At 37.3% G+C, this 20,884-nt stretch overlaps 2 protein-coding genes across 2 annotated transcripts; both read right to left on the bottom strand.

Annotated features, from left to right (window-relative positions):
• Nucleotides 1-92: 92 nt before the first annotated feature.
• Nucleotides 93-17,467, bottom strand: LOC145678388 (uncharacterized). Its single transcript, XM_081748469.1, has 4 exons — nucleotides 17,207-17,467; nucleotides 10,551-10,728; nucleotides 8,912-9,045; nucleotides 93-3,909 (listed from the first exon to the last, which is right to left on the bottom strand). Exons 1-4 carry the CDS (start codon nucleotides 17,222-17,224, stop codon nucleotides 3,574-3,576), a joined length of 666 nt encoding a protein of 221 aa, XP_081604595.1. The 5' UTR covers nucleotides 17,225-17,467; the 3' UTR covers nucleotides 93-3,573.
• LOC145679355 (uncharacterized) lies at nucleotides 1,252-2,322 on the bottom strand. Its single transcript, XM_081749938.1, has one exon. The coding sequence runs from the start codon at nucleotides 2,320-2,322 to the stop codon at nucleotides 1,252-1,254; it is 1,071 nt and encodes a 356-aa protein (XP_081606064.1).
• Nucleotides 17,468-20,884: the final 3,417 nt, after the last annotated feature.

Below are 20,884 nucleotides of genomic sequence, written 5' to 3' on the forward strand. Positions count from 1 at the left end.
AAGATGAGTTTCTAAAGCAAGTTATTATTCATGTTACCATCGTATGTTTAAGTTCACAAAGATTATAGATCAAATAGAATAATTCGTAGCTGTAAATTATTAACAATATACAAAAATCACACACACAAAAAGTTACTACTATGTACCAAAAACGACTTCAATCGGTCGATTAGTTTTTAGATTATGAACTTACGAAATAACACATAAAAGGTATCAACCACTTTTGTTCCTGACTCCACTATGCTTATCTTTGCAAATGGAATAACTTTGTTTACAGCCATCATCTGTGCTCTCGACTACATATATCTTAGGAACAAAAGATTATTAGAACTCATTTCATGTTTCAATACAAGTATAAAATACGGTTCACAACCATCATATGCGATTTCGATTACATAATATTACACTATCTTAGAAACAAAAGGTTGTTGGAGCTCATTTCATGTTCTAATCAGAGGCGGCTCGTGAGGGAAGTTATATCGGTAAAAATAAAGTGTTTTATTGCTTCAAACAAAAGAAGGAAAGTTGCTTAGTGTTCTAATTGTTGAGAGCAAGAATGACAACAGGTAACTTTTTTTTTTCACTTAGTTCGAAGCGATAAAACATTAAATTTTACCTATGTGATTTCCCTTACGAGCCGCACCTGGTTTCAGTGCAACGTGTAACTTATGGTTCACAACCATAATATATGATTTTGAATACAGAAGTATTACACTATCTTAGAAACAGAAAGGTTTCTGGAACTAATTTCATGTTTGAATATAACAAAATATGGTTCACAACCATCTTATGTGTTCTCTACTGCAAAAGTATTATACTATCTTTAAAAAAAAAAAAAATAAACGGTTATTGGAACTAATTTCATGTTTCAATGTAACGTATAAATTATGGTTCACAACCATTATGTGACTTCTCTTACATAAGTATTACACTATCTTAGAAACGAAAGGTTATTGGAACTAATTTTATGTTTCAATGTAACATATAAATTATCGTCACCATTACGGAAAGAGGAACGAACATGAAGTGGCAAATAATTATAAAGAGAGTTTATAGTTACAACTTGTACAGTCGTTCGTGGTGTTACTACATACGCATGGAAATGTTCAGAGAAACCAATCGTCTGAAAACTTTTACATAAGATGTAAACTGACTCCATGAAAAGCACAATGTCCTCAATTTGACAAAATATAGGTGTATCTCTCTCACATCCAGTCATAATCATCATATTTCTGCAGTATAATATTCCATTTACACGCAAAGAGCGGCAGGAAAATATTTCATGTTCATAGTTGCTTCATTCATTTTTAAGAGCAAAGTACGAGCATGTTCGTGCGAATCTAACTTGATTTGCTTACCCTTAACATCAGTTACTGAATATAAAGAACATTTCTTTTCTCGTAATGTATGTGTAACATGTAATTGATGGCGTTCTGCTACAGTTTTTGCGACATTAATGAAGTTTCCAGAAAGGATCGCATTTTTCTTGAATGGGAAATGTTTACTCTCGTATCGCATCGTCCAATACCTAATTGGTGGTCCCAAGTATCTTATAATACGTGGATAATGTACTGCAAAATGCATCTTAGGCGTAAGATGTTTCCCTGGAAAAAGTAGAAGGAATAATGCATGATGATCAGCAATGATTTCTTGCAATTGGAATGTTTCGTCAACTGTTAGGGTCGGTGCTACAAGTATGTCTATAATACTGACCATTAGTAACAACAAAGACCAAAATGAATTATCATTTGGAATTTTATCTCCTATAAGAAGCGGAATATTTCTAATTAAACACCACATTTCAGCTGCACTCTGCCCACATGACCCAGAAGGATTACAAAGTTTTTCATGAGTAATGGGTACGGGTTTACAGTTGTTTTCACTTGGACTGTAATGAAAATTTGATATTCTATCATTGAGAACTGACAAGGTAAGTAACTTCTCTATCACAATAAACTGATGAAGAATTAATAACAATTCTGAAGCAGCCCAGCCCTCAAAAATATCGTGCAGAGTGTCGAATGTCAAATTATCTGTAACATGCCAATAAATAAGGTTGTTTAAGGGACATTGTTTCTTCACACCACAAACTGAAGTAGTAAAATCTTCCGCAGCAAGTTGTTCAAGTTGTTCGTGATATTTGGCTTTTGTTCGAAGGAATCGTATGTCTTCATGTGTTTGAGTGTGCAAAATATCTTTTGGGACCTCGCAGAATCGACAACAAAAATTTGCTGAAAAGCTTTCTACGAATCCGAACAGTTTATGAAGCCCTAGATTGTCACCTGTCACCTGCCAAAGAGCCACTTTTAGTATCTCAGTCATCCCTTCAACTCTAATTCCAAACGTTCCTAATTGGATCAAATCTTGTACAAGTGGTTTAAATAATTTCTCATATCCATATCTATTTACATCAAGAGCATAGTGTACATTAATCAGGAATATGTTTTCAAGAGAAGACTGTAGACATAACGGAAGATCCTTGAATGCAAAATAAATACAACCCAACTTATGAACACCTGCATGGGAACCCAAAGGATTAGCTACTTCAAATTCATCTATGTACAGTTCAATACCAAGTGTGTTTTCTTGTGAAAGCAATGGGTGAGAATACCAATACAAACCATGTTGTACGTTGTGTAACACTGTAGTTACTTGTCTGTATTCACCTTTAGACTACTTTATACTTTCTACGAATACAGGAATTGAGAACAGTTGCTTTATAGTCTCAATAATAGGAACATATTGACATTTATCTTCAACAATACATTGTAAAGGAACACCATTCTCATCTATTCTTTGCTCAAATCGCTCGCCCAAAGTAATAGCTACCGGTTTTACAAATAATGCAGTTCGTTCATACATATTTTTCAGTTTATACACAGAATTAACGTCTTCAAACAAATTACTGCATTCGCTGAAAGACTGAAGTAATTCTTTTGTCGTGTCAGTATGGCATGCCCCTTGCTGCTGAAGGTTATGCTGAGTTTCATTTTTTAGAAAAGAAACAACTTCAGACACAATATGAGATGTACCGTCAATAATGTGTACAAGATTTGTGTAAGTTATATTTCTACTACATAACTGTGAACAAAACTGTGAAACGTCTGACTTAAGAAAAGCTATATCCGTTCTTGAATCACCTGCTGCACTACTCTGCCGATCATTTTCTTCATTTGTATAAAGGTTTTCTATAGTTTCATTATTTGTTGCTCTACTTCTTGAAATTACTTCATTGTTATTATGTAATGATTTAGTACTAGTAGTATTACTTACACTTTGTGGAGGCAACATTTCATTTGTGTGATACCGCCGTAAATGGCGCTCATAACAAAAGAGTCTATAAAACTGCTGGTGACAACTATTATCAAAACACTTGAAAATCTTAATACTTACATGAAAGTTTCTTAAGTGTTTGCAAAGATTTCTAGAAGTACCAAATCTTCGATTACAATACTGACATAACATCTTACAAATATACTGACACAACAAGAGAAAAATTCAGAAAAAGTATACCTATATTTTGTCAATTACTACAGCGTATTGATTAATCGTCCTTGGTACATGTTTTGTCTCTTACGTACTTCTCTCTTCAATGGTTAGAAACAATCTATGTTTCAACTCCTGAACACAAGAAGGAGCTATTCTTTCCCCACACTTGTAGAATGCATCGTCCAAAAATAGCCACACGTTCTTGCAATATGGTGAAAATTCTAAATTCAAAGTGTATGTAAGTTTGAAAACTAAGTCTACAGCTTTCAACACAGAAGTTGCTGGAATGATATGGTCCTCAATGATTACGAACACTTGCTGTGGACGCACAAGATCTCCTATAACAAGAACAAAGGGCTGGGTTCTCTTTCCATTCAAAAGTCTTTCTTCCTTCATGAACCGTTCCAGTCCAGCTCCCACCTACCAAATATTGAATAATAAATGTTAGTATTTTTGTAGGTAAAACTATCGTTAGTTTAAGTTAATAACATGATACAAAATCTGGAATGTTCGATTTTTTTCTTCTTTTTGCGTGAGGGCATGTTGTGCATGAATTTCTAAAATGTTTTTGATCATAAATTGAACGTAATTAAGGTTATTGCAAACAAATGGAATTCTGTATGGAACATAAGAATTCTTTTTTTTTTTTTTTTAAGTATCATTATTGTCTGATCTTTTCCATCGTCTGATAATGAATGGCAACATTTTAACTTACGGAAATAAAATCGTATTTATTTTGATTTAGGTAAACGTTTCACGTTTATGATCTGAAACAAAGGGACACAGCAATGTTAACAAAATGGTGAAACAAAATTAGTGTGACGAAACGTAAAGATCCCCCCCCCCAAAAAAAAAGACACGCGGTGGACACTATATTCACAACATGAAGTAATATACAGAAAATTATCAATTTAATGGACACACCTGAAAACTAAAGATCTTTCGTTGGCAGTCGAAGCGTCCAGCTACTGTTGTGGTGTTTTAGTACAAACGCTGTACTACGCAAAGAGCAAATAGAAGGGCAGTATGCAATGAATTGAGCAGACGTTCAATGTTGAAAAAATGAAATGAAAAAGAAATCTTTCAGTTTTACATTCCACGGTTATGCCGGTCAGGCTAAAGGAGACGGTGAGTATAAGAAAAGAATGAAATGGTGGAATGAAGAAGGTGGGATGAAACGGGAGAACCCCGAGAAAACCCATGAGCACGGTGTTTGTTCACCACAAAGTCCACACGCTGCGAGCTGGGATCGAACCAGGGAGGTGAACGCTCTACCACTGAGCCGCCGCGAGCTTCATAGTGTTGAAATATGCGACCGTTCCGATTTCCCAAGAGGGCAAACTTTTTTCGCTCCGCTATGTCGTGCAAGCGTAACGAAAGTGGCAAATGTGTGTGTGTGTGTGTGTCTCGAGGCAGAATATCCCAGGTAATGGTGGCCTACAAAACTGGATAAACCACATCGGCGAAGAGGAACAGTGGTTAGAAGAAAAACATCAGTGACAGGTACCGGTCCCATCAAGTATTTACGCGGACTATTACTCAGAACCTTTGTACAACTGCGCGGCAAGTGACGAAGGAACTCAAGCAGCCCTTCCTACAGCCTTATCGACAATCACAGTCCGCCATGATTACATTACATGAACATACAAGGTTGGATTTCACTGGCGAAACCATTGATAAAGGACCTAACATTTTAAAACTGCGCCAATGCTGCCGCGAATATACATAGACAGTTGATGACTGGAAACGTATGATATGGTCGGATGAGTCATCGTTTATCTTATTTCAAACTATAGGCTATGTTTATGTCTGGGGCCTCCCTCAGAAAAATATGATCCACAGTATCTCCAGCCAATCGTGAAATATGGGAGCAATATGGCTGCATGAAGCTGTGGGTAGCAATATCCTGGTTTTTAGTTGGTCCTGTACTGATGGTTACTGGGTGTGACTATGTCGCCATTTTAGGAGACCACATGCATCCTATAGTCCAAATATTGTTTCCAGGCAATGACACCATATTCCAGGATGATGGTACGCCCATGCACACCTACCCTGGTCCGGCCAATCCCTGAACATAATTGAACATCTGTGGTCAGTTTTGGATACACGAACCCCGCGCAGATTTCTACCTCCATCCTCTTTCACGGAACTGACTGATGCACTGCACGCGAAATGATCTAATACTCCATTTTTTAAAATTTACAATCATTAATGTTTAAACCGAAAATGGCGATTTATACCACTTTTGGTTTAAATAGAAAATAATGAACGAACACTGAACCAATGTTTGGGATTCTGAGTCAATTCCCGAAAACCGCTTTTCGATCTCTCTTACCGTTTTTGTCCTATAAAAATTAATATTGAAACCGAAGTAGCAGCGAATTTCTGCCATTACTGGTTTCAGTGGAAATATAGGGATTAAGGTGGGTTACTTCCTTGAGACCATGTGTCGGTTTCCGAAAATCGCTTGTCGCTAGCTAACATGGTTTTTGAGTTATACCTATTACTGTTGAAACCAGAAATGTTCGATTTCAATCACTTCTAGTTTAAGCAGAAGGTTGTTCAACGAGGAACCTATTCCTCGGACGCTGAATCGATTCCCGAAAACCGCTTGTCGATAGCTGTTACCGTTTTTGCTCTGATACCTGTTCAGAGGCAAGCAGACAGAGTAACACAGACGTTCTATAAGACTTCCTATATTTATATATACCATAGTTTGGAAGTCAAAATTCGCGGGGAAAGGGGGGGGGTCGTAATGCATCTATGATATTTCACTGATTTTAGCTGTTCCTATAGGTAATGATTTGCTACCCTTAAAGAAAATGTAGGCAATATTGGAGTGTGTGTATGTGTGTGTAAATTCACCCCTTTGTTCTAAGCAAATTTAAATCATCATTGGAATCACATAAAGAAAGTACACAGTAACTTTTGTCTAATAAATTTCACTAATGAATTTCTTTCGTCTAATGAATTTAATAAATTTCACTACGTCATCCTGCAAAGGGCCTAGCGGAATAAGCATGGGAAAACTGCCCACAAGCATATCTGCACCAAATTTACAGTATCGATTAACATTTATGAGAAACTCAGTTTCCAAAAGTTTCAGCCCCCAAGCATTTTTGGAGGGGTGTTAGGAGGGGGGAAGGAATTTTTTTTTTCCTGAACGCCTCAACCGATTTACATAAAGAAAAAAGCTGTTAGGTGTTCTCAACAAGAGAAAAGTCGGAACATATTTTTTTGAAAATTTTTAAGGTTGAAAATTGAAGTCAATTTTTTTTTTGAAATTTTCAAAAACATTTTTAGGGGAGACTAACTGGGACACCCACAATTTTTTGCCAGTTTTGTCTTGAGAGGGTCCCTAACAACATATATTGTTTTAATTTTGTTTGCAAGTGTACCTCATAGTGAAAAAAAAGGCAAATGTACATAGGTCAGCATCTATGTGGTATACGTATGACACACTGTACACCACTAGGATAATCAATACCTTTGAGTGGGGGGGGGGGTTAAGTTGTTATAACATTGGAATCTTATGATAACAAGTATTTACTGAGTATTTCAGCTGGTCGAATGATTTTCGATAAGTAATGATAACGCACATGATAAATAATACACAATAGTAGCAACATATGAGAACAGCAGCCAACAGTTCTGTTCACGAAAACCGAAATTGTTCCCGTAGTGGACGAAAACTTTGATGAGGATTAATTTCTTTTAATTCATTCTTTATTTGATCATATTAAACACACACATACAGTAATACCATCGAAACAAACTAAACACATAGATACAGTATCTATTAACAACAGGCATATTATTAACCAACTGTTACAAAACAAGAACAATTACTAAACAAAGATATATATATATATATATATATATATATATATATATATATATATATATCACAGAACATTGATTATGTGCAAAATTAACATAAAATGCGGGAATGTATAATTTCAGTTGATGTACAGCAGTGGCGTAGCCAAGGGAAGTGCGAACAGGGTCGAGAACCCCCCTTCATTCTCAGAGACCAATTACCATTAAGACAAAAAATACTTGTTACCATAAGATTCCAATGTTATAACAACTTCATCCCCACATTCAAAGGTATTGGTTATCCTAGTGGTGTACAGTGTGTATCATACGTATACCACATACATGCTGACCTATGTATATTTGCCTTTCTTCACTATGAAGTACACTTGCAAACAAAATTAAAACAATATATGTTGTTAGGGACCTTCTCAAGACAAAACTGGCAAAAAATTGTGGGTGCCCCAGTTAGTCTTCCCCTATTTTTTTTTTAATTTCCAAAACAATCTCGACCAATTTTCAACACCAAAAAATTAAAAAAAAAATATTTTCGACTTTTCTCTTGTTGAGAACACCTAACGTCTTTTCTTAATGCAAATCGGTTGAGCCGTTCAGGATAAAAAAATAATTATTCCTATTATCCTTCCCCCCTCCTAACACCCCTCCAAAAGCGCGCTTGGGGGCTGAAACTTACTTACAGGTAACGTGAGAATGTCAAAGGAGTCTACATACCAAATTTCATTAAAATCGGATAAGTTTTACGAGAGTTATCGTGGAGCAGACAGATCGACACTCGAACAGACACATAAAAGCCGATCAAGTCGAATGATGCTACATTCATCTATGGCTTGACATAATTACGAAATGAATTAACGGAATGCATGTTTAGTTATGAAATATTAACCTTGAACTACAATTAAACACTCATTTTAATCGTAAACATTTTGATGGTTTCTTATCATTATCATCTGTACGTGACTCAGAGAATCTTTACTTTGGTTCGTGGACATCGTATAATGGTAAATGTTATTTTCAGTCTTTAGGAAAAACAGCATTACACTTCATTAATAGCAGAATCACCCAATTGAGAGTATTACTCCAATTCACCATCTGGAGGGTTGATGATCTACCACGTCACACAATGTGGCCTATTAAATAACCTTGGTCCTCATATATGAAATTATTTTATTTAACAGGTAAGCAGAGGCCACACATTATGTGACGCTGCAATGAATCAAAATTTCAACTTGTTTTGTTGGAGAAACACATTCTCTGTTGTGTTTACTTTTATTAACGAAGTCCCCCCCCCCTATAGACTGAAAGCATTTGCCATAATGTGAATCCACGAACCAGCACAAAAATTATGTAGTTATCGAAGCCTATAACACAAAATTAATACAACAGGTGCTGAGTGTATTTCAAGGTTAGTATTTCATGATATGATAAAGCTTAACATTTTAGCAAAAAGCCTGTATGTTCTTGACTGTTCGCTACTTGGGAATGAACTACAAACTACATTATAATCGTTGATGAATAAGAATTGTACATCATTTCAAGGAAGAAACTAATTTTAACATATGACAACGAAAATAACTTTGTTACTTACAGGTATGGTGTTAATAAAATGCTCCAATGAATCCAAAACTGTTGGACGTTCTTTCACATGTTTTCGTCCCTTTCGTCTGGAAATCACTCCTTGAGGTAGAAGATAGGGTAATAATTTTAGTGCAACGTTCGTTTCTTTAAAGAAAGAAAATAAGGAATGTCAATCTCAGATAGCAAATCTTGCTGTATTTTTTTTTCTATTTCAACAGACTAGATGTTAGTTCATTTAGAAAAGGTGTACATAAACTTCTGTAACCGCATAGTATTCTATAAACAATTGTTTATGAATATACACCGAAAATAAAGAATACAATACAATACAATATTAGTTTGGATCGCCGTAGAACTGATAAATAGAAATCAATAAATAATAAGCCCAACGAAATATTTCAATTTAAGGTGGCCTTTTAATGGCCACCCAGTACTAATCAATTGGTTTAAACTAAAATATAGAGAGGAGAGGTTCGAAAGGGTATCGCGCAAAGAAGAAAGTTTGAGAAGCAACTGCCAAAATAAATAAACTAAAATCCTTAAATTTCTCAAAAGCGCAAATGACCAAATCACATCAAAACTAATTCTCCAAATTATATACACTATTCACTAATACACTCAATGTCTTGTCCGAGTACCTACTAGAAACAAAATTGAGTATGACGAAATAAAAATACACCTCCAGAGACGGCTATTGAGCTTAACAACACAATATAGTATAGGTGATAGTATATATATTCACCAGCTTAATATTGTACAAAATATTAAGGGTCAAATTTCCAAATCAAATATACAAATGTACATTAACAGCTGTCACGCTTAAATTACTACCTTCTGAACAAAACATTACAGAATGGATAATGTGCTCTATAGGTTTGGATTTACGAAAATCTAGAAGTGTGGAATAAATTTATCGGATTATTTTTTCACAAGTTTATTATTATTATTCAAAATACTAAAATTCACAGTAGTTTCTGTTCATTCTCTCCTCCAATGGAAAGATAAGTTGGCAAACTTCAAAATTCCGGAACAAACCCTAAAGAATTAAATAATGAAAACAAAGCACGAAAAGAATGAAATTAAAAAGGTTTACAATTTCATCGACTAATTTTGATAACTGTTTCGAGATTTGTTGCTACTTCTGCTTCTCAATTTACTGAAATTTGTATTTCTGCATTAAATTCATAGGTACTGTATTAGATGTTATACTGTTCGGCGGAACACTGTTATACTGTTAATGACTAGATACTGGAATTAATGAATTGTTACGTGAAATTGTAGATCATCTTGGAGCTGAAATAACAGAAGAAACCATAATACATGGATTGCCTTCTGTAACACTGCTAATCGCTTTACTGCGATGAGTGTAATACACTGCGAACAACTAAGGAATTTATCAACAGTTGTTAAAAGAATACAATTACTTCCTTAGAAACTGGTGTTAAGCGTTGCTAAATTTTTATGTTTCAGAATTCACTGTAACTGGCTTCATGTATTTCACGGAGAGGATATTTTCGCACTTGAGATGTTCTTTAACCCTATTCTTCATGTTGCCGGCCACATGAAGAAACTCGAAAATCCAGTTTCTAAACATGTTCCTATTGTGTACTACTCATGCCAAAACAATTAAAAATACAAATGGTACTTACTTTCTGTAGTAATATCCGTAGTTCGTCCATACTTCGCAAGGAAATCGGAAGCTACGTCTTCTGCTGCTTTCCGACCACAATTTCGGGCTTGTAAAATTAGCTTGTCCGCAATTAGCCCGAAGTCAAGAGTGAGTGCATTAGATCGTCCACCAAATAAACACTCGAATTCACTATCAACCTGAAGAAGAAAAAAAAATCATAAACGAACCAAAAGGAAAACAGATATGCAACAACACATACTAAAAAATACATATAAGAATGCTTAATGAAGCTTAATGAACAAAAATGGTAACATAGCGAGAAACGGTTTTTATGATCGACTCTGCGTATCACGGAAATATTCCATCCTTACCCGTATCCCTCCACCATAACCGGAAGTGGTAATAGTTTAGTACTGTTTCCAATTTAATATTGATCTACACAGAAAAAAAATATTAAGAGATAGCTAAAAGTGGATCTTTGAAATCGATTTAGTGTTCTGAGCGTAAGTACGTACCATCTTCTCTTAACCTATATTTAAACGAGAAATGACAGAAAACTCGCTTCAGTTTTAACGTTGGTTGTGAAAACGGCAATAGATAGCATTAAGTAGTTTTCTTCAATCAATTAAGCGTCCAAAGAACATACATTAAGATCGGAAGTAGAAGCACACTACAATTTCCGGTTTCTATATTGCAAAAAATATCATGCCAAACAAACCAAACTCCTTCACCGATGGACACGTGACAGTACTACTTTCTTGTTAAGAAAAATACAAACGCGAGGAAGATGACAAGGGGTCATGAAATGTAGCGTCAAGTTTTTTCTACATTTGGGTACTTAAGTCAGTGTAATTTTAAGTAAGAAATAATGCTCCCCTTTTGCGTTATTTCTATCCATTAAAATAAACAATGTTATTTCAGACTTTGTTACGAGGAGGTGGGGGGAACCATCTGATATAGGAGTATTTTCATGTTTTTCATTGGTATATTTTTACCCTGATAACTAAAAGTGTATAAGTTTCAAATTCACGGAGGGGATACAATTTCCCATCAGAAATGCTCCTAAAACAAAATGACACATTCAAATGATCACTCGTGAGAAAAACAAGCACCAACCGTACGTGCTGGATGATCAGGAAAACAAAAAATACCCATCATTCTTTCAAACAGGATGTAGACCCACTTGCTTCAATAGATAGCATGTATGATACACCCAGAAAAAAACTGATTTCATATCAGATAAATTCGTCTATAGGTACGAAGACATTGATATACAAAAAGCGAAAAATGTATAACTGGACAGAGAATCGAATGCGCGTTTCCGGTTTATTGTGCTCACGCGTTAATCACTAAGCTAACCGGTTCGCTTCCAGATCACCCTTACACTTTTTGAAATGAAACCCACAAAAACTGCACCAGGAGCTGCGGTGGCTCAAAGGTAGAGCATTCACCCTGGTGCGTGGGGTCCCTGGTTCGATCCCAGCTCACGCCAAGTGGGCTTTGTGGTGAACATCCACCGTGTGCGTGGGTTTTCTCGGGATTCTCACGTTTCCTCCTCACTTTCTTCATTCCACCATTTCATTCATTCGCATCATCAGTCTCTCTTAGTTCCAGGGCATAATCGTGGAATGCTGAACTGAAAGATTTCATTTTTCAAAAACTGCACCAGAGCCCATGCGTATTATAATCCTATATTCGTTTAGCGGGTACAAGCCTAAAAGATAAAACGGTAGAATCCATTAAGATGTTCATTACACCATGAAACGTGACTCAAAACTTTTAACTTTTTTTTTTTTTTTTATTTGTAGATACACTAAAACGAAGAGTGAAGTTTCGGTACCTTATTTACGTAAGAGGAAAGGATATGGGGCAGCTGTCACTCACCTGTCGCGAGAGGTCTATGGTTCGATCTCATGTAAGTCTCTGACAGACAACATTGAATTCCTGGGCTCTCTCGATGTTCTCCAGTTTCCTTCTTTTTTCTACAAACGTAATAATTATTGTCCCATCTGTCCGTTAGCCCAAAGGCAACAATTCCTATTTGAGTGTAACGTCCAACGTTTATGTCCCGATGTTAAATGTTAATAAACAAAGTAGTAAAAATAAAGTGGGAGTGAATGATAGAACCACGGGAAAACCCACCACACACTGTACATCAGAAAGCTCACTTGGCGCTCAGCCACCGCGGCCCCGAGATAAGCGTCACTCTAAAGAGTAGGTCCCGTCGCTCATTCCCTCGCTGTTATACACGCCTTTACAAACTAAACGAAACCAAGTTGCCTAATCTATCTGTTTGCCTGAATGCCTATTGTTTCATACAGAAGCCAACGTTAAATTTGATTCAATGTATTAATAACTGCTCGGAAAATTTTTTCGATTACACCTCTAGTTTGCCAGTTGGACTTTTTAATATTTTTGATTATCTAGCCTATATACTAACTTCTAATTTAAATTTCATCATTCATTATTTATATAAACATCATTTGCTTATGAATAATCACATTGGCATTACTAAGGTGGCAGTTTCCCGAAAAAATATATATATATATATATTCCGCCGAACTCGATACTGAAACGAAACTCACTGATTCCATCTCAACGCACGTCAAACGGGTGGGTCTCTCTCAGACTTAGAGCTCAATCTTGGAACGTTAAATTAATTAAAAAAAAAAGCAATCTTAAGTTCTACGTCCCACAGTTCTGTAGGGTACGCTAAAGGAGACTATGATAAAAATGAATAAGATAGTGGAATGAAGAAAGTAGGAAGAAGCAGGAGAATCCAGAGGAAACCCACACACACTGTGTTTATCCATCACAAAGCCCACTTGCCGTGAGCTGGGATCGAACTTAGGTCCTCACGCACAGGCACGTAGCCAAGGGGGGGGTCCGGGGGGTCCGGACCCCCCCCTTCGAGACCAGAAATGAAAAAAATAATGAAGGATAAAACAAAATGATTATGTTGAAAGAAAGTTCTGTTAGCATTTGATTCAACAGAGAAAGGAACGCATATATTGTAAAACTAGTTGAATATACATATGCTTCGCACAGGGGCTGTATTTGGAAGTCAGCGCCTGTGGGAGTATCACCATTGATCTCAGCGACCGCGAAAACTATGGATTTGATACTAATATCGGTCATTTTGGGATATTTTTTATATGCCTCGGTATCGACACCCCGCTGGCTCCCGGCCCGTATACTTGCAAGTCCTCGCTAATTGAAGTGTCACCATTGATTTCAGCGACCGCGAAAACTATGGATTTGACACTAATATTGGTCATTTTGGATTAGTTTTATATGTCTTGGTATCTCACCCCCTTCCGGTGACCCCCGGCCCGGAGGCGAATAGCGTGAATTTGGAAGTTAATGCGACTGGAGTTTCACCATTGATTTCAGCGACCGCGAAAATATGAATTCGGCACTAATAGCTCAAGTGGTAGAGCGTTGGCTTCGCATTTGGGAAGTCGTGGTTTCGAATCCCGCTGCCTAGCATTCTGACTGAGGTTTTCCAGGGTTTCCCTCAGTCCTACCAGGCAAATGCCGGGATGGTACCTACTAAACAGGCCCTGGCCGATACCTTCCCAAATCCTTTCCATTGTTAATGTTGTTGGATATCCAATGTAAAATGGCCTCTGAGCTGTATCTGGTGATTGTTAAATAAATAAATAAATATTGATCATTTTCTACTACTTTTACATGTCCCGGTAAACGCCCCCTGAGACCCCCCTGGTTCGAATTTCGACAGAAACGTTTAACTCTGGTCTGGAGCCTGGACCAAGGTATTCGTGACTAAAATTTGGTAACTCTAGGTCAATTTGTCTGGTTCCCAAGCCGGTTCCGGTAAACGCCCCCTTGAGACCCCACTGTTTCGAAATTTGAAAAACACGCTTCGTCTTGATCTGGGGACTGGGCCAACCCCTGACCAAAATTTGGTAACTCCCGGTCCACTCGTCTGGTCCCCAGGCAGCACACAGACAGACAGACAGACAGACAGACACACAAACAAACTCTTCATTTTATTTATATTAAAGGATAGTTTACAAGACAGTATTCAGTATGTACTTTTTATAATAATTGAGGTCATAACGAAAGGAAAATTGTTATATTTGAATAAACAGAAGAACGTAAATATTGCAAAATCTTTTTCAATACTTTTTTTTTATTATTATTTTGCTCGAAATTTCTTCATAGTTTGTTACTAAAATACTTGCCAACATATCCTCATTTTATTGTCCTAACAAACCAATATATGTTGATAGTAAAGTAGTTTAGATTGATCGAGCGCCTGGGCCATCAGAATTTCATGTCCATCCCTCCTCCCCCCCCCCGCCGTTACGAAATCCTGGCTAAACGAACCAATATATGTTCCAGTAAAATAGTTTAGAGTGATCGAGCACCTTTTGTGATGACCACAGTATTTCATGTTACGGACCCCCCCCTTCACGAAATCCTGGCTACGTGCCTGTCACGCACCAAACGTTCTACCACTGAGCTACCGCGGCCCCTACGTTACATTAAGAACAAATATGCACAGTACTATATGCAATGTGCAAATTGACGGAGAATGTCAGGGATTTCCCCCCTGAAAAAACAAAATTATTCCTGGACAAGAAAATTGTTATCCTTGGTATTGATAACTTTTCAAATTCTCAATATATAGTATACGTGAGTGATGACTGGGTGCATATATGGGTGAAATTAATCCCTTCCCTGGGAAAAAATATGTGCAGATTGATTATACGGATCCACATATTTGTAAAATTTATAGAAGATATTTGTATTAATATTTTAATCGAGCAGTATGAAAGTAATCGAAATATGACATGCTCTCACTTGTGAAATATGTATTTACGTGTATATATTAATGAACGTGAAACCTAGTATGCACTCATTCGTCCATAAGGTAAGTAGTGGTAGATTAATGAAGGACAACGTAACGTGCAAGGAATGTAACGAGCAAATTACTTTAACAAAAAAAGTTATCTTTCCATCGTGAAACAATTGTTCTCTAGGGTCCTTGTTCATGTGTATACCCACAATTACTGACGCGCCAGTTCCCAACGGATGCATTCGCGCTCGGTACCCTGCTGTGCTCGTGCTTTGAGTCGGTTACATAGCATTCATCCTTTTAGTGGCCACCTAGCACAGGTAAAATTGTTTTTGCACATGACCTCTTAAACTAAATCTGCACCGGGAATGTAAATGCACACTTCAATGTAACAAGCAAATGAATTTAACAAAAATATATCTTTGCATCGTGAAAGCAGTCGTTTTTCAAAATCCTAATTTACGCGTATATCCACCATCTCTGACGCGCCTGATCCCTACGGACGTATCCCAACGTTACAGCATGGGTTCCCATGCTGTGCTTTTGCCCTGAGTCAGGTAGATAGAACTCGTGCTTTTTAGAGGCACCTAGCACAGGTTTGCTGATGTTTTTGCACGAAATTTCTTAAAGTGAATTTGCACCGAGGAATGCAAGTTCACACGTCATGCTGAAGGTAGAGAAAGCGAATTCCGAGAAAAAGTAGTATATATTTCATGAATCTCTGTATGGATTTGTATAATCAATCTGCACGAAATATTCAATTCGCATACTGACCTGCCTATATGCTACAAATAACGGAGTATGTTTAGTACAAGGGATCAAGAAGCACGTAAAAAACACAAAATTTACAGGAGAAATGAATGATGCAAGTACTTAGACGTAACATAACGTAACCAAATCTAACCCAACCTAAGCTAACCTAAACTAACCTAATATTAGAAGAAATAAGCGAAATTCTATAATTTTTTGGAAAATTATGAGGGATCCCTACACTAATATAACAAACTAAACTAACCTAACCCAGGGGCGTATCCAGGGGGGGATTGCCCCCCCAGAAGAGGCATCTTTCTTATTTTATATATATAAATAAAACCCATCTCAAAGTTTGGAGCCCTTAAAAGTAGCAGTATGACAACACGCCGCCCCTCCCAGAAGTCGGTCCTGGATCCGCCCCTGACCTATCCTATCCTAAACTAACCTAACCTAATCCAAACTAACCTAACCTACTCTAAACTAACCGAATGTGAACAGAAAATACCAAAATTGTAACATTTTTTTAGAGAAAAGAGCTGGACCCCTTCTGCTAAACATAGGCCCAAATAACCTGCATACATTATGTCATTAAAACTATTACTGATACAAAAACAAAAAAAAAAGAAAAAAAGGCGCTAATCTATGTTACGTGATCAGTACAAAGCACCTCCGCATTGCAATTCCATAATTATAAATCACAATTTTTTAAACGCTGTTTCTATGTTAACTACACAGATGACATGTGTTCTTTGACTCCGTACATAGCTATTTTGCAACTTATAGCGAAGGGGAAAGGGTGTAAAACATTGACATGTCTCCTCATTCTATTGTAATATAGAAATCAACGTTCCCTACGGGGCTCCAGCCCGCCTTTACTTGTTATTACTGCCTCGTTATTATGTGCATTGAATATTAGCTTGATAAATGTAGGAGCTAACTTGATTACGAACTTATATGAAAGGAATCAGCATTTTACACCCTAACGACTATACACTGTAGTATGTTTACAAAACACTGAATCACATTCATACCAGAACTTCAGGCAAGTAAACAACGAGCTGTGCATTTTGTAGTTACTTAGTATAATTTATACTTACGTTCGAAAGCTGGCACATATTGTTCTAAGTTGAGTCCAACTAGAACTTCTTCTATGAAGTTCATGTCTGTTTCACACACTTTATCAACTCTTCAGTCTCTTCGCCGCTGTCTTCCTTCTCACATGATGTGATGTGTACCCATACGCCTCTTCAGCCGCATCACCGTACTGCGTACTCATATCCATTCGCATTCTGCTACAACTGAAATCCTTTATCTCGTTTCCTGTATAGTAATTAAACCCTAGCAATATTGCTCCCAAGTAAAACATGGTAATATTATTTCGGTAAAATTGTTACCGTTATTTTTCTGCCATCTATTATATTACAAATCACGCACTATTTCATTCTCATTTTTAAGAAATGAGAAAATCTCATAAATGGGAACCTGAAAATTTGCCTTGAGCTCACAAATGAAAACACGTTTCAAAATAATGAGATATTTTGTCTCAAATATGAGTAAAAATTACTTATTTTGTTTTGAACATGCAATTTTCTCATTTCTGAGCAAGGAAATTTTTAAGAGTGAAACTGGGTACATATTATTGTTATTTCTTTTGAATAAAATGCTGATATGCTTATATTGATCAACGGAATTATCTACACAATTAGGTAATGATAAAATTTTTACTAGTACAAGAAACCTTAAGAAAGATGCTTCCGTGTTAAACAGGCCTGAAGTAGCACTCCCCCCGTTATGGATTCATGGCTCTGATTGTGTAAGAGACATACGGTGACCTGACTATGTGGTTTGTCGTCATAGGAGTGGATGCCCTCGAAATTTTGGCAGGTATACCGTGCCCACCCCTAATTTTGGATGGGTACATTGGAATGAACATCCCTTAAGTTCTGGAAATTGACCAGTTTAAAAATTTGGCTTGGTGTTTTAGGACCGGTCTATATACCTCAGTAAGTTTCGAGGATTCATCTCGTTCCGTTTCATAGATAAAAAATGCCAAAAATTCAAATTTCAGATGATTTTGACTTCCTTGATCTATTTTATGTGTCTTAATTACCTTAGATGTTTTATATGTGAATATAGGATCCATTCCCTTTCATAAGGCTTGGGTACGTTGATGCTTTCTTGTAAATTTATTACAAATACTTAGGACCACCACTTAAATTTATGAATTGGCAAAAACTGAAATTTGGAAAAATGTTATCTAGGACTCAGATACAGGGTGGCCCAAAAGTAGGTATACAGTACCATATGATCAGCTCATTGCATTTTATATCATTTCTTGTTATCCATCAGGTAGACTTAGTTCATTTATTATTTGTTCTTAATGTGTTTTTAAGCTCAGAAGAGCCGAAGCAAATAACCCTATAAGCTAGAATGTTATACTTGATCAATGCAGGGGTGTATACCTACTTTTGGGCCACCCTGTATATACCACTGTAAGTTTGGATGGTTCATGTTGTTCCCTTGTATCATGCTTGGTGGAATTTTCCCCAGCCCAAATTCCAAAGATGTTTTTTGAAAGGGGGGGAAACCTATAAATATCCGAAACCCACAATAAAACCCACAATAAAACCCGAAAAAGGATGTCTCCGAAAACATACTTCAAAACGGATTGAAATAACCTTAATGTGATTTTAATTACTTTCTTTAATCGTGGTTCTTACCATATGTCTAGTTTCAGAATTGGCTTAAAGTACGTGTTTATCACCAGAACAGAATACGATTGAAAACAAAAAAGATTTGGAAATCATGCATAACGAATTGTGTTTGACTCGATCGAATTCGTCGTAACAGTCTTCAACTGTAGTGTGTTATATAAAAGTAAAAATGATCTTGTCTGTGGTCGCTTCGACGGTTTAATCAATTTAACCGTTTGGAATGAATTTTGGATGTAGTTATCACGTACTTCGAACTAGGTTTTTACTCATGTTGCTTTGATTACCGGTTAAATGCATATTCTATGAGGGGAATGGGGAGCGGTGGGTCAAAATATGTGCGAAAAACTTAGTATCTCATGATCCACTCAAGTTAGAAAGATGAAAATAAATTCCCACATAAATTTCCCATTTATAACAAGTGGATCCGTGTCCAGCGTTTTTAGTAGTTAGTACCTACCCTGAGCTATGTTTTTTCATAGTTTGATTCAAGGGCGCATCCTAGGGAAAGGGGCTAAAAAGGATTAAAAATTCATGTACGTAAAAAAAACAAAAAAAAAAAAACATGTATGATCTCTCCAAGTTAAGAAGATGAAACTGAACACGAAGTTCACCATATGCTTACCTAACTAACTCCAGTTATCAAGTTGCTTTAAACAAAGCCCAGTGAATTTCTCTGTTTGCTATGATTTGATTGTGTCGGCTAAAATGTCAGCGTCAAACCAAGTGTCTGTATTTCAGGGCCGGCCTTAGGCAGCGCGGGGCCCGATTGGGAACATTTTGCGGGGGCCCAGCTCTACAAAGTCTGTAGAACCAATATACACATACGGGGTTGGACCAAAAAATCTAAAATATTTGCAAAAGTGTGAAAATCATACCTAGTATGGTGTAGGACCTCCTTTTGCGTCCATAACAGCTTGGATCCGACGTGAAATGAACGTTTTTGCAACGTGACAGGGTCTCAGATCATCTTGGTAGATGCCATCACCATCATGGAAAAATATTTGAGCCATGGGTAGATCCTGGTCCACCAAACGACCTCATACGCCTTAGCATTCATCATTCCATGCAGATGGGACCTGCAGAAAATCACGATATCACTGAACATACTGTAACAGAACCACCCCCATGCTTTACAGTTGGGAGCAGACAGTCTGTATCATAGCCCTGCGACGGTGTTCGACCGGTTGTTCGAAAGAAGGTAAAGGTTGCTTCATCGGACCACATTACGTTTTTCCACTGCTCATGAGTCCACGCCTTGTAGTCCTTGCACCACTGGATACGCCTCTTTGCACTTACTACTGTGACCAGGGGTTTGGTAATAGCGGCCCTGCCATGAATTTTCATTTTATGAAGTTCCCGTCGCACTGGTTTCGATAAAACCGGGTTTTGTAGGCCGGAATTGAGTTCAGACGTATTTTTTATTGCAGTGGTCTTCTTTTTACCTGCTACAATCCGTTTTAATGCCCTCCAGTCCCTATCTGATAGGATTGTCTTTCGACCACTGTTGTGCTCTGCAGACGTCGTTTGCTCATGAATTGTGTATGCCTTCGTGACATTGGGCACAGTGCCTTTCGGTACCCCCACAATGTTCGCCACTGTTGTTACTGAAGCTCCAACCAGACGGGCACCAACGTTCATACCTCTTTGGAAGTCTGTCAGGTCGCCCATTTTACCGCACCTCTTTCACACCACGACACTCACAGGTGAACTGGTTACTGCTGACGGAAGAGGAAGGTCCATATGACACACTGAAAGCAAAAAACGATCGGCAACCGCAACACGTGTTGTACAGTAGAGGGTCAAACTTACGTGTCCCGTAGGAAGTGTTATTAGATATTTTGTCTGGCCCCTGTATATATATTGCGTGCTATATATATTGCGCTCCCCTTGCTGGTCTAGTAGTTGCCGTGTGCACTTGTGGTGTACAGTGGGCTACAGAAATTCTTGATGTACAAAGTCCGTGACTTAGGCCACCCAACTAACGCCTCTCCAAGATTATTACACCTGGTAGTAGCTAGCACAGCAGTGTGAAGTTGCCTCCACCTGTTAAAAGAACAAATC

The sequence above is a fragment of the Thermobia domestica genome, chromosome 2, assembly GCF_964235325.1.
Source record: "Thermobia domestica chromosome 2, izTheDome1.hap1.1, whole genome shotgun sequence".
NCBI lineage: Eukaryota > Metazoa > Arthropoda > Insecta > Zygentoma > Lepismatidae > Thermobia > Thermobia domestica.

Excerpts from the sequence above, each read along its gene's own strand:
- LOC145678388 (XM_081748469.1), bottom strand. Across the intron at positions 9,046-10,550 it reads TACGGATATTACTACAGAAA|AAACGAACGTTGCACTAAAA; the intron begins GTAAGTACCATT and ends CTTTCTTTAAAG. Across the intron at positions 3,910-8,911 it reads ATTTTATTAACACCATACCT|GTGGGAGCTGGACTGGAACG; the intron begins GTAAGTAACAAA and ends AATATTTGGTAG.
- LOC145679355 (XM_081749938.1), bottom strand. The coding sequence starts at position 2,322 with ATGACTGAGATACTAAAAGTGGCTCTTTGGCAGGTGACAGGTGACAAT.